The following is a 14603-nucleotide window of genomic DNA, read 5'->3' on the forward strand; positions in this document are numbered from 1 at the left end:
TGGTACGGCAACTGCACCGACCACAACTGCAAAGCTCTCCAGAGGGTGGTGAGGTCTGCACAACGCATTACTGGGAGCAAACTTCCCACCCTCCTTGACACCTACAGCACCAGATGCCACAGGAAGGCCAAAAATGTCATCAAGGACATCAACCACCCGAGCCACTGCCTGTTCACCCCGCTATCATCCTGAAGGCGAGGTCAGTACAGGTGCATCAAAGCTGGGATCGAGAGACTGAAAAACAGCTTCTATCTCAAGGCCATCAGACTGCTAAACAGCCATCACTAGCACATCAGAGGCAGCTGCCTACAGACATAGATTAGGAATCACTGGCCACTTTTAGAATTGGATCACCAACCACTTTAATAATGTTCCATATCTAGCATTATTCATCTCATTTGTATAAACTGCACTCCACGCTATTCTACGGTATCTTAGTCACTTTTAAATTGTCTTTACATATTGCATCCCCCATTTCATATGTATATACTGCATTCTATTCTATAGTACACCACAGACTGTTAAACAGCCATCTCCAGCACATCAGAGGCTGCTGCCTATAGACATAGATTAGGAATCACCGGCCACTTTAAGGAAATGAAACACTAGCCACTTTAATAATGTCTCCGTATCTTGCATTACTCATTTCATATATGTAAACTGTACCCTATACTATTCTATGGAATCTTAGTCACTTTATTTGTTTGTAAATATTGCATCACCCATCTCATATGTACAGTTGAAGTCTGAAGTTTACATACACTTAGGTTGGAGTCATTAAAAGTGGTTTTTCAACCACTCCACAAATTTCTTGTTAACAAACTATAGTTTTGGCAAGTCGGGTAAGACATCTACTTTGTGCATGACACAAGTCTAAAAAAAAAAATCCAACAATTGTTGACAGACAGATTATTTCACTTATAAATCACTGTATCACAATTCCAGTGGGTCAGAAGTCTACATACGCTAARTTGACTGTGCCTTGGAAAATTCCAGAAAATTATGTCATGGCTTTAGAAGCTTCTGATAATTAACACTTTAGAAGCTTCTGGCTAATTGACATAATTTGAGTCAATTGGAGGTGTACCTGTGGATGTATTTCAAGGCCAACCTTCAAACTCAGTGCCTCTTTGCTTGACATCATGGGAAAATCCAAAGAAATCAGCCAAGAGCTCAGAAGAAAATTGTAGACCTCCACAAGTCTGATTCATCCTTGGGAGCAATTTCCAAACGCCTGAAGGTACCACGTTCATCTGTAGTACGCAAGTTTAAACACCATGGGACCACGCAGCCGTCATATTGCTCAGGAAAGAGATGCATTCTGTCTCTTAGAGATCTAACATACTTTGGTGCAAAAAGAGCAAATCAAGCCCAGAACAACAGCAAAGGACCTTGTGAAGATGCTGGAGGAAACAGGTACAAAAGTATCTATATCCATAATAAAACGAGTCCTTTATCGACATAACCTGAAAGGCCGCTCAGCAAGGAAGGAGCCACTGCTCCAAAACCGCCATAAAAAAGCCAGACTACAGTTTGCAACTGCACATGGGGACAAAGCTTGTACTTTTTGGAGAAATGTCCTCTGGTCTGATGAAACAAAAATAGAACTGTTTGGCCATAATGACCATCGTTATGTTGGGAGGAAAAAGGGTGAAGCTTGCAAGCCGAAGAACACCATCCCAACCCTGAAGCACGGGGGTGGCAGCATCATGTTGTGAGGGTGCTTTGCTGCAGGAGGGACTGGTGCACTTCACAAAATAGATGGCATCATGAGGGAGAAAAATTATGTGGATATATTGAAGCAACATCTCAAGACATCAGTTAGGAAGTTAAAGCTTGGTCACAAATGGGTCTTCCAAATGGACAATGACCCCAAGCATACTTCCAAAGTTGTGGCAAAATGGCTTAAGGACAACAAAGTCAAGGTATTGGAGTGGCCATCACAAAGCCTTGACCTCAATCCCATAGAAATTTTGTGGGCAGAACTGAAAACGCGTGTGTGAGCAAGGAGACCTACAAACCTGACTCCGTTACACCAGCTCTGTCAGGAGGAATGGGCCAAAATTCACCCAACTTATTGTGGGAAGCTTGTGGAAGGCTACCCAAAACGTTTGACCCAGGTTCAACAATTTAAAGACAATGCTACCAAATACTAATTGAGTGTATGTAAACTTCTGACTCACTGAGAATGTGATGAAATAAAAGCTGAAATAAATTATTCTCTCTACAATTATTCTGACATTTCACATTCTTAAAATAAAGTGGTGATCCTAACTGACCTAAAACAGGGAATTTTTACGAGGAATAAGGAATTGTCAGGAATTGTGAAAAACTGAGTTTAAATGTATTGTAATGTAAAATGTAAAATGTAAACTTCAACTGTATATACTGTACTCTATACTATGGCACTGTATCTTAGTCCAATGCCGCTCTGACATATATGTATATTCTTCATCCATTACTTACTTAGATTTACGTGTATTTTGGGTATATGTTGTGAAACTGTTAGATATTACTTGTTAGATATTACTGCACGGTCGGAACTAGAAGCACAAGCATTTCGCTACACTCGCATTAACATCTGCTAACCATTTGTATGTGRCAAATAACATTAGATTTTGATACTACTAAAGTATTCAAGTCATATACACTCTTAGTTAGTTTTGACTTCTGTGGAGMGCAAGAGACATAGCAATAATACTATTGCTAATAATACAGAAATACTAAGACACTGTGCGTTTCTCTTCTCATACTCAATCTTACCAGCTTCCTCCTTCTTGGTCTTTTTTTTCACGTCGGTATCAAAGAGGCCTTGGCAGAGGCCAYGTAGGCGGTGAATGCAGCCGTCCGTATCATTGATAGACGTCTCCAACTTTCTCTGTACGTCTTCGATCCATTCTGATGTAACCTCCTCCTCCTGTTGCTCCTCGTTCCCCTCTTTCTTTGTAGCTCTCTCGTTCTCAAACGTCTGTAGTGACGCCTCTGTAGACCATAGAACAGAGACGTTTATTGGGCTTGTAAGTAAGCATTACACCTGTTGTATTCGGGCGCATGTGACAAATAAAATGTGATTTGGTTTATTGATTATTGGTTATCCTAAACAAGGGTATGGGTAGAGACATGGCCAGGTTAGCCATATAGTGACCGTAAGGTACCCTATATCGCCATGGTGATTTATGTGACCATATCACAGGTTTAAAACTGTGACGTGGGAAACCAGTATGAAAAAGTAAGCTAACTATTCCARATGAACACATTGTTATGCTTGGGACAAGTTCAAGAACCTATAATCAAGACTGAACAGGGTTACTGCAGTAATTGCAGTGTAGCCTATGCAAAACATGTCCTGCAGGTCAACCTGGACTCAGGTGTAGACATAACATAGTAATAAAAAATCTGGGACACTCAAATTAGTGTGATATTTTACATTGGGTATGGTATGTATTAATATGTGGATGTCCATCATCCATTTCGTCTGATATATTACGAATTGCAATTCTTACAATATTTTATGAATTTGCAATACCTTCCTTTTTGTTGTGGCTAAAGTTATCTGGGTGGCTAACGCTAACATTAGCTAGGTGGCTAAGGGTAATGTTAGCTAGGTGGCTAAGGTTAGCTAGGCTAGGGGTTAGGGGTTAAGGTTAGGAGTTATGTTAAATGGTTAAGGTTAGGGTTAGCTAACATGCTAAGTAGGTGCAAAGTAGCAAGTAGTTGGAAAGTTGCTAATTAGCTAAGATGCTAAAGTTGYCCATGATGAGACTTGAACTCGCAACCTTTGGTTTGCTAGACATTTGCATTATATGCCCATCCAACCACCCAGCACAGAGGGGTTGAGTTAAATGTGGAAGACACATTTCAGTTGAATGTATTCAGTTGTACAACTGACTAGGAATCCCACTTTCCTTTCCTTTCCTTCTGTTTTTACCTTAATAAGTAACCTTCTGTCTTATGTAACCATACCAAATGTAATATATCATACTAATTTGAGTGTACCGTTTACTATGTTACGTCTAGTCTATGAGACCAGGCTGTGCAGGTTTACAACATGAGTAATGTCTACACCAACCAGTCATTTGAATATGGAAATAGGAAGCACAAGCACATTCACTCACATAAAAAATGTATTAGACAATTTGCATAGATAGACAGACATCCCTATAAAATGTATTGAATATCCAATATAGGATTTGCGTCCCAGGTGGCACCCTATTCCCTATATACTGCACTACTTTTGTCCGGAGCCCTATGGGCCCTGGTCAAAAGTAGTGCACTATATAGGGAATAGGGTGCCATTTGAGGTGCAGCACACTCACGTGCTTCAGTGAGCCAGTCCAGTAGTACCGTGAGGTCTGTCTCCCTCTCCACAGCTGAGTTCAGGAAGTCTCTGATCTTGTTGATCTGCTCACCGCGCCACCGCCTTTCATCCAGGTCGGGCAAGAAGGACAGGAGTTCCTGCTCTGTGTCATCTTCATCATCGCCATCCTCACCCAGGATGCCAGCGCCCGGCAGTGCTCGGTACACGGGCATCTCCACCTCTGAACTTTCCGTAGGGTGGTTAGGTGGTAGGGGGTTAGGTGGTAGGGGGTTAGGTGGTAGGGGGTTAGGTGGTAGGTCTCCACCGGATCACCCAAATCACCCAGGAAGAGAGGACTATCTCAATGTGTTGCGATTCTGTTGAACTAGAAGTGTAGAGAAAAGTAAAATATGGATATGGTGCATGTGTAGGCCTATCCATAAATTCACGGATACATTCATTGAGACACGAATGGATTAATGGATAGATTTATGTACTGGATCGAAGCAGCCACACTCAAACTGGATCGTTTTATCTCCATCTCTTCATTCAAAGACTCAATCATGGATACTCTTACTGACAGTTGTGGCTGCTTCGCGTGATGTATTGTTGTCTCTACTTTCTTGCCCTTTGTGCTGTTGTATGTGCCCAATAATGTTTGTACCATGTTTTGTGCTGCTATCATATGTTGTGTTGCTACCATGATGTTGTCATGTTGTGTTGCTGCCATGTTGTGTTGCTACCATGTTGTTGTCATGTTGTGTTGCTACCATGCTGTGTGTTCATGTGTTGCTGCCTTGCTATGTTGTTGTCGTAGGTCTCTCTTTATGTGGTGTTGTGGTGTTGTGGTGGTGTCTGTCTTGTTGTGATGGTGTTTTGTCCTACATTATTTTATTTTGTATTTTTAATCCCAGCCTCTGTCCCTGCAGGAGGCCTTTTGCCTTCTGGTAGGCCATTATTGTAAATAAGAATTTGTTCTTAACTGACTTTCCTAGTTACATAAAACATATATTTGGAGCTCATTAAAATCTATCAAAACAATTGTATTAATCTACTAGGGACAAACTTCTGCAGGGTTTATACAGAAACAAGCAATTAATAATGTATTTGATGTGTGAATAACTAGAGCGTCCTTTGATAGTACGTTTGATACGTTTCTTTGATAGGGTTTTGGATCTGGCCTCTGAGATGTGGGACTGACGGAACAGAGCAATACTTCGGYCAGAKACGGAAGAGTAAGCGAGACATCTCACTCGCTCCTTTTTTTCTGGTTTATAAACAGTCAATGAAGTAAGCGGACCAGACCCAGCTGCTAATGCATTGGTGGCTATGGGAGAGCAACACTTTACGCAGACCGGAACTGTGACCATTTTTTAAAACGGTAAACGGCATGTGTGGGACATCTTTATTTATCAACCATCTTTGGCTCGGCTAAGAGATGCGCGCACTACTTTTTATTTTACCTTTATTTAACTAGGCAAGTCAGTTTAAGAACAAATTCTTATTTACAATGACGGCCTACCTCATGTACTTTCGAACTCCAGGGGTTGACGGTCACAAAGGAAATAGCATAGAAAATCAATCAATATAAAAGCCGGCCAAAACATTTACATTAAAATGACGAACCTTACCTCTCTCACGACGAATCAATTCATAAGTAGTTTGATGGTCTATGGCATGGCGATATAGAGACCTAAACTAGTGGCTCTGGTCTAGGTTACCGAGCGATACGTTTTGATTACGTAAATTACGTCATAAATCAGTTTACTTTCTCGATTATGTGCGATACAGACGGAGACATTGCAATAAATTATCAAATATATTGAAAAGTAGACTAGCCCTAAAGTCACCGCAACTGTGCGAGCTTGTAATACTAGATATTACTACAACAACAATAACAACAATACGTGCCTACAGTAAATCAGGAGTGGTTTATTGATTTTATCAAATGGCAGCAAAAATACGATACATTAAATAGAAATGAAAAACAGAACAGACGGTGGTCATTAAAGCAGTAAACAAAGTGTTTATAAACAGCATAATAACACCATATTACAGTGGTTGGGTAGTGGAACACTAACACAACAGGAGACATACACACAAACCTACAAACTGCTGTATGTCAATAGCAGGGGCGGTAATGAAAAAAGTAACTCAGGTAAAACCACGTTAAAGTAATACCTTTTAAAAGATAACTTCCTGAAATGTAATTTTTACATGTTCAACATTATTTATCTTATTTCAAAATAGGGAATAGGGTGCCAGAAGGCTCTGGTCAAAAGCAGTGCACTAAATAGGGAATAGGGTGCCAGAGGGCTCTGGTCAAAAGCAGTGCACTAAATAGGGATAGGGTGCCAGAAAGGCTCTTGGTCAAAAGCAGTGCACTAAAATAGGGAATAGGGTGCCATTTAAGTGGCTTTAGCTGCAGTTTGGTCAGTGTGCCAGTTACCATATTTACAGCCAGTCGGTCAGGGACGGGCAGGAGCAGGGTATTAAATAAACCAAATGCCACAGTGATGATACACAGCGATAACACAGTGGGGGAGGGGTTACAGAGAGGGCTGAACCCATAAACATGGGGATTAAGGAAAGAGAGGAGCAGTGAACATGTATTCAGTTACTTTCACTTGGAGCACTCTGTTCTCTTCTATCCAGCGTTGATCTCTGTCTCTCCCCTCTCCTCCCTGTCCTATCCAGTGCTACTCTCTCTCTCTCTACCCCTCTCCTCTCTCTCCCCCTGTCTCTATCCAGTGCTACTCTCTCTCTCTACCTCTCCTCTCTCTCCCCCTGTCTCTATCCAGTGCTACTCTCTCTCTCACCCTCTCCTCTCTCTCCCTGTCTCTATCCAGTGCTACTCTCTCTCTCTGCCCCTCCCCTCTCTCTCTCCCTCCCACTCGTTCTGCCCCACCCCCTCTCTCTATCCAGTGCTACTCTCTCTCTCTACCCCTCCCCTCTCTCCCTCCCACTCGTTTGCCCACTCCCCCCTCTTCTATCCAGTGCTACTCTCTCTCTCTACCCCCTCCCCTCTCTCTCTGTCTCTCCTCTCTTTTTCCCGTTTCTCCAGTGCTGCTGTGGTGAATGTGATCACGTGGGGGAGCCAGCCAGGGGCATCGTTCAGAGGCTAGAGGATAAACCAGCTTTTTCGCCAGTTGATCTCTGGAAGTAGTGGCTCACAGTCCAGAACATCGCAGATCACTGTTTTTCCTAACGCATGACTACCACTAATATGAATCATAATCAGCGGCTTGGGTATAGAATTATTAGAATAGAACAGTAATTCTATTCCTATGGGCTGGAGAGAGAGAGAGAGAGGGAAGGGAGGGAGGGAGGGAGAGGGAGAGAGAGAGGAAGAGAGAGAGGAAGAGAGGAGAGAGAGAGAGGAGAGAAGAGAGAAGAGAGAGAGAGAGAGGAAGAGAGAGAGAGCGGAAGAGAGAGAGAGAGAGAGGGAGAGAGAGATTGGTCCAGAGCCATGTGTTTAAAATAGTTTGTTGTTGTTTGTAGAGGGTTTCTGAACATTTGTCTCTGGGTTGGTCGGTTTGAGATTTATCCACCCAAAGGGAGTCTGGGGCATGTTGTTGGTCATAGTGGACAGAGGAACTCGATATTAGAGTCCATCTCACTGTAATAGGCAGGCTACCATGTGCACAGCGGAGAATAAACTTTTTATTTAATTTATTTATTTAATTAGAACAAATTCTTATTTACAATGACGGCCTACCCCACACGAAGCTGGGTCAATTATGCGCCGCCCTATCAGACTCCCAATCACAGCCARATGTGATGCAGCCTGGATTCAAACCAGGGACTGCAGTGACGCCTCTTGCACTGAGATGYAGTGYCTTAGACCGCTGCGCCACTCGGGACGACAAACTTCAGTAGAAGAAAACACCCTGAACTTGGAAGTTATCACTTATCCAGCAGACTGCATTACAACACGTTCAGAGAAAAATGTGTCCTGTGCAGACATGCTTCTCTGCTGAGTAGAATAGGGAATAATGTCAAGTCTATGTGTGACATGTATCTCTGCTGAGTAGAATAGGGAATAACGTCAAGTCTATGTGTGACATGTATCTCTGCTGAGTAAAAGGGGAAATAACGTCAAGTCTATGTGTGTGACATGTATCTCTGCTGAGTAGAATAGGGAATAACGTCAAGTCTATGTGTGACATGTATCTCTGCTGAGTAGAATAGGGAATAACGTTCAAGTTATAGTGTGACATGTATCTCTGCTGAGTAGAATAGGAATAACGTCAAGTCTATGTGTGACATGTATCTCTGCTGAGTAGAATAGGGAAATAATCGTCAAGGCTATGTGTGACATGTATCTCTGCAGCATCCAAATGGTCGATTCCACTTTAGCTTAATAGACCCGTGGTGATTGTGGTCTCAGTCAACCCTACCCAGTCATCTGTCCCACATGGCTGCCCAGAGGAGAGGAGAGTACATCCTATCCTAGTAGCTCAGGGCACAGCTGTTCCATAGGACAACAACACATGTCTTCTTCCTGTTTACTGGATGTATCATAAAAATATTGTAAAAAATGTCTTTGCTATTTTTTTCTTCTTAATTTGACCACCATAACACAAATTGCAAAGAAATAATAAAACAAAATGAATCAATCAGGAATCAACCATAAACCATTGCGTAAATGGTTTAAAAAGACTACACTAAGAGAACAGAACAGCAACATGACTTTACACTGAAACAACAGTCAGTAACTTATTCAACAGGTTTGAATGGTTCCAGGGGAAATGGTTTTGGTCTCTTTCCCACAGCCACTGTACGAGTCTGCCAAGCGAGACTAGTTTTGGTCCAAGTGCTTTAAGAACAAACAGACAGCCGTTGAATGTTAAAGTCATCCGCTCAGCTCACGGACAAGCACAGCATTTCAAGTAGGGTCTCATCTTATCTTAAGTTTTTTTTTAAGTAAAAATAAAAAACGAATCTCTCTGGAGTAGACCGTAACACACAGAATTCAGCTTAGTGCATGGATGCTTACTATCGTATATTAACTCTCTTCATAAATGTCTAAAATAGATACAGAAATAACTTTTTATTTATTTTATTTWTTWTTTTAACTCGGTTTAGCAGACTRYCTGGAATGCTTCGTTATTGTTCTTCTCAGCATCAGAATATCCCCTGGCCGAGTCCTAACCTGATCCTAGACTTGTTTGTCTCATCTTGACAACGCTTATGTTTGGCACCATAGATAAACAATAGGAWTTGGCAAAACAGAACAAACAGATCTGGGATCAGGCTCATACAAACAAATGGCTTTGTTTACTAGTGTAGCCCAGTATTTACAGAGTGTTGATTGAATACAGGAAGTGTACTTTAACTTCCCTGTCCTGATATAGCTGTCTAGGTATTCAGTGCTTTAAGTGGAATTAAAAAGATTCTGGTACTCAATTTAAATTTGACAGCACTATGGTTTCTATACAGTGACAGTGTTGACTTCATAGTGATAAAACACCGGTTTAACGCTACCACTGGTGGTATTGCTGAGATGGGTTTTCTTTAGACTAGAGGGACTGTTGTTAGTAGTAGTGGCAGTGTAAGACTTACTCTACCTCAACATGCATTGCATTAAATCTTCAATCCTATATCACAGCGTTGTCCAACTCCGGTCCTTGAGTACGCCCAATAGTACATATTTTTCGTTGTGGCCCCCGGACAAGATACACCTGATTCTATCTGCCAACTAATCAACAAGCTCCTTGACAAGTTGAATCAGGTGTTTTTGTCCGGGGCTACAACAACAACAAAAAATGTGTTCTGATGGGGATACTCGAGGACCGGAGTTGGGCAACACAGATATATCATTTAACAATCATGCCATACGAACCATACAACTTTAACACTAAAGTCGTATGAATATATAAACCATTCTCTTGTGAGAGGGTGGTTGCCAAGGAAAATAAATAAACCAAAACAAAAGGGATAACTAATCAGTGTCTCTTCAATATTTGTAATTGAACTACTTCCAACAGCATTGTCCATTTCTGACAGTGTTGACATATCAAACACCTAACTGGCTTTGTACACTACTGAGYCAAACCAAGCTGTTCTGTGCTGGCCTAGATACGCAGCCTCCATTGTGGTTGTAACCGTGCTGAATAAGAGCCAGCTGTTTGGTTAGGTTTGCTATGGAAGTCTGAAAAGAGGTTGATACGGTGGGGGGTTTTATACAACAGAAACAAGCTGGATGCAACATATTAGGAACAAGTGGAAATGGTTTGGTACCATGTGAAACAATCAAACGTCTGTTTGACCGGTAGGAGCAGTAGTGCTAGTGTCTTTCTCTTGGTCACTGTCCCAGATTAGACCAACACTATTTGTTACATAGCCGTATTTACATCTCTATGTGGACATCGTGTAGGTCTGAGAGTTCCAATTTCTTTATTTGAAACTTTTTAAAGTCCACTAGTTGTTTTATTTTCGGTCTTTTTTTTTTTTACCTCTTCGTCGATGACCATTCAGTGAACTTAAACGTTATACGTTGTCGTGACTTCCTACTTCCTATTTCGGGGAGCGCTGCCTAGCCAATCGATTCATGAAGCAACAGGTTACCGTGGCGATGATGACCACGCCCACAAACAAGGCAGAGGACACGCCCACAACCAAGGGGATGAGGAGCAGGTCGGCCGCTGCAGAGACAGAGAGAGAAGAGAGGAGAGAGAGGAGATAGAGAGGAGGGAGGGGAGATAGAGAGGAGGGAGAGGAGAGAGAGGAGATAGAGAGGAGGGAGAGGAGATAGAGAGGAGAGAGAGGAGATAGAGAGGAGGGAGGGGAGGAATGAGTTAGTCAAGTTCAGAAAACGACTAACTTCCCTCATAAACCGTTTAATTTACCATTGGGAGTATTAGACAGGATGCCAGTATTAGACAGGATAGGTTAGCCATGTTTCAAAGAAGACTATCTATGATACCTAATAACTGTTGGCTAACAGTCTCCAAAAGACAGTGAGTGGGAGAGTGAAAACACAAGAGACATACAGACACTTCCTGACAACCATCAGTGATTCACAGAGCCACTCTTTTGTATTAGGAACTGATGATGAGTGTGTCTGCTGCAGTGATTCGTCACCACTCGCTGTATGTAAAATAGCTAGCAGTCCCAGACCCAGTGACACTCACCTCTGGCGTACAGGTAGACCCTGACACCCTCTGACTGGGCCTTGGCCCCGGTGTTGTACCATCCTCCATGGGGGTCTTGTCCCCACACCTCAGCCTGGCAGACAAACAGGCCCTGGTCCTGGTCCTGGGCGGAGAAGATCCTTAACCTGTAGGTRCCTGGAGACACCCGGTCCATACTGACCTGTAGTCCAAAAAGGACCACAACGGTAGTCATTTAGCAGATGTATTTTAGTATTTTAGCAGACGCTGTTATCTAGAGAAATACAGTGCATTCAAATAAGGTAGGTAAGACAACCACATACTAGTCATTACAATTGTTTTATCTTTGATATACTTTGTGTTATCCTTGATAGTTTTCTTAAAATTGACTGCATGTATTTTTTTTAAACTGCCAAATAAATTGAACCAATCACCTCAGAGCTGTGGTTCTTATATGGCCTGGACAGGCCCTCATAGGTAAGAGAGGCTAACACCGTCCCCTTCTCCCCTACTGACGGCTTGTCACCACCCTTCTCTATGATCACACCCCCTGCTGTAGCCCCACCCTCCTGGGCCGGGAGGACCGCCCTCTGCAGCCATTGGACCTCCACCTGTGCAGGGCCGGTGGTTACCACGGATACGTTGCAGAGCAGGGTGACGGTATCACCTCTCTTCAAGAGGGGGCCGCGGGGAAGGTTGGCTACTGCTGACACCTTGACCTCTGTAGGGACACAGGGACAGAGAGAGAGATGTTTACACCTTGACCTCTGTAGAGACACAGGGACAGGGAGAGAGATGTTTACACCTTGACCTCTGTAGGGACACAGGGACAGAGAGATGCTCGTCATTCAATTAGGTTCAATTAGCATCAACTTACATCGTTAACATAGGTTCAATTCAATTAGCTATTTGGTTGTTAATTCAATCAAACCACGTCATGGCAATGCTCATGTTAATGTAGTATCTTTGTTTACAAACTACTGTCCAACCTCGTAGAAGGTCAAGTGGTTTTAGTCTCTTAGCTTTACCAGGACAACTTCCAGAATCCTGACTTAACTTGTATATATATCCACTGGCTGTAGTCCCCCAGGATCCCCCTCTGCCAGAGGGGTGCAGTTACTTACTCATCCCTMGTGGATTTAAACACACTGGATTGCTGTTAAGTAGATTGGGGGAGTTTTCTCCATTATACCAAAACATATTTTTTAAATCCATGAGGAGGAGTGAACTAGGCCGCAGTTTGTGGGGAGAAGGTGGTTTTGTGTCCGTCTTTTCTCTTACCTTTGGTCTTGAGGTTGACGGTGACCCCCTCTGATCTCTGTGTGAGGGTAGCAGCACTGGAGGGTCCCGGGTTAAGCCTCCCAGCGTAGACGCTCACAGCACAGCGGTACACCCCCGTGTCAGCTGGGTGGGCAGAGAACAACCTGAGAGAGTACCGTCCCTCCACCTCCTTCTCCATGGAACCCCCTCCACTCCGACCCCCCCGGCTGGAGTCATCCCCCCAGCTCACCACCCCGTCTGGGCCGTACCGGGCCACCTCCACCTGGGAGAGGGGACAGACAGAGATAGAGGTTGACAGAAAGGTTAACCTGAGTGGTGTTTGGAAAACGACTAGCCAATCAAGCATTATTTACTTTACAGTCCTAAATAACTGTTGACCAATAGCCTTCCTGGCTCCAAATAATATGTTTTATCTACAATTGGAAGCATTACATACTATCAATAGCAGCAGCAAATAGCTGAATAATTTGCCAAAGTTTTCCATTTCATAATTAAAAAGACAAAAGTGATAAAAGAATTGGACAACTCTGTAAGGACTACCWTAGCGGGCTAAAAGGAAGATCCTAATAACCAATAACAATAATCAATACCAACCTCCACACCTCCACCCGTCAATGCCCTGTCCTCGCTGCTCACGGTGCCCCTCCTCATCCACTGAACCAGCAGGCCCGAGCGGCCCCCAGGGGCCAAACCAGACACCTCGCAGGTCAGAGTGAGGGGGGAGCCTAACTGGAGAGTTACCTCACCTCGCGGAGTGGACGTAACGGTCAGGGAGTCAGCTAGAAGGAGGGAGGAGGAGGGAGGAGGGAGAGGAGGGGGTAGAGCCTGGGGGTGTGTTTTAGAGCTGTGGGGTGTGTTTTAGAGCTGTGGTGTGTGGGGTGTGTTTAGAGCTGTGTGTGTTTTAGAAGCTGTGGTGTGTGTTTTAGAGCTGTGGGTGGTGATGGGTGTGTTTTTAGAGCTGTGGTGTGTGGGTGTGTTTTTAGAGGCTGTGGTGTGTGGGGTGTGTTTTAGAGCTGTGTGTGTGGGGTGTTTTTAGAGCTGTGGTGTTATGTTTTAGAGCTGTGGGTGGTTTTAGAGCTGTGGTGTGGGTTTAGCGTGGTGTGTTTAGGCTGTGGTGTTGTTTTAGAGCTGTGGTGTATGTTTTAGAGCTGTGGTGTGGGGGGGGTGAGAGCACAGCAGAATGTAACAGTTGCACTGTAGTAGAAGTTACAGTTGTATAGTTCCCCACTGAGGGTCTGTGTGTTCTTATCGTGTCAGCCAGACATGGCTCTACTTCATTCTATTATAGTCTCTATAGTCTGTTAGACAATAGTCCTGCTCTTCTCCTCTCTGTGTTTTTGTTGGACAGATTAACAGTTAAGAATAGATTTATAAACTGAACTGAACGTTTCATGAAATAGCTAACATAGTTTTCAGAGTGTATTGTTTATAGATGAGATCTTACGAGCATCCTCTTTTAGTATAATTTTGAGATGCATTCAACTTCAGTGGAGAACTTGCTATATGCAAATAAACCTTTATTAACAGTGACAATTAACAAATGAAGTTTGTTTGAATGCAGAGCGAACACATTTTAAATCATGTACTTCTTGTTTATTTTTTCCTCTCCTCTTCTCCCTCCTCTTCCTCCTCCTTTACCCCCTCCTCTCCCTCATCCTCCTCCTCCTTTACCCCCTCCTCTTCTCCTCCTCTTCCTCCTCTACTCCTTCTTTTCTCCCATCCTCCTCCTTTACCCCTCCTCTTCTCCTCCTCTTCCTCCTCTTTTACCCCCTCCTCTTCCTCCTCCCTTACCCCTCTCTCCTCCTCTTCCTCCTCCCTTACCCCCTCTCTTTCTCCTCACCTCCTCCTCCTTTACCCCCTCTCTTCTCCCTCCTCTTCTCCTCTTTTACCCCCTCCTCTTCCTCCCCTTA

General features: G+C 43.4%; 1 protein-coding gene and 1 long non-coding RNA gene across 2 annotated transcripts in view; both read right to left on the reverse strand.

Moving 5' to 3' along the window:
- Positions 1 to 6209: 6209 nt before the first annotated feature.
- Positions 6210 to 7658, reverse strand: LOC139024146 (uncharacterized). Its single transcript, XR_011475443.1, has 2 exons — positions 7301 to 7658; positions 6210 to 7208 (listed from the first exon to the last, which is right to left on the reverse strand). It is a non-coding gene; the product is annotated as an uncharacterized lncRNA (long non-coding RNA).
- A 1022-nt stretch (positions 7659 to 8680) lies between these two features.
- igsf8 (immunoglobulin superfamily, member 8) overlaps positions 8681 to 14603 on the reverse strand; it is a 16614-nt gene continuing 10691 nt past the window's right edge. The window contains exons 6-10 of the mRNA XM_070438663.1: positions 13288 to 13472; positions 12694 to 12955; positions 11847 to 12133; positions 11434 to 11614; positions 8681 to 10944 (exon numbers count right to left, since the gene is read on the reverse strand). Coding sequence (XP_070294764.1) covers positions 10817 to 10944; positions 11434 to 11614; positions 11847 to 12133; positions 12694 to 12955; positions 13288 to 13472 — 1043 coding nt within the window. The 3' untranslated portion in view covers positions 8681 to 10816. The remainder of the gene's footprint in view (positions 10945 to 11433; positions 11615 to 11846; positions 12134 to 12693; positions 12956 to 13287; positions 13473 to 14603) is intronic.

This window comes from Salvelinus sp. IW2-2015, unplaced genomic scaffold (assembly GCF_002910315.2).
Source record: "Salvelinus sp. IW2-2015 unplaced genomic scaffold, ASM291031v2 Un_scaffold1085, whole genome shotgun sequence".
In the NCBI taxonomy this organism is placed as follows: domain Eukaryota; kingdom Metazoa; phylum Chordata; class Actinopteri; order Salmoniformes; family Salmonidae; genus Salvelinus; species Salvelinus sp. IW2-2015.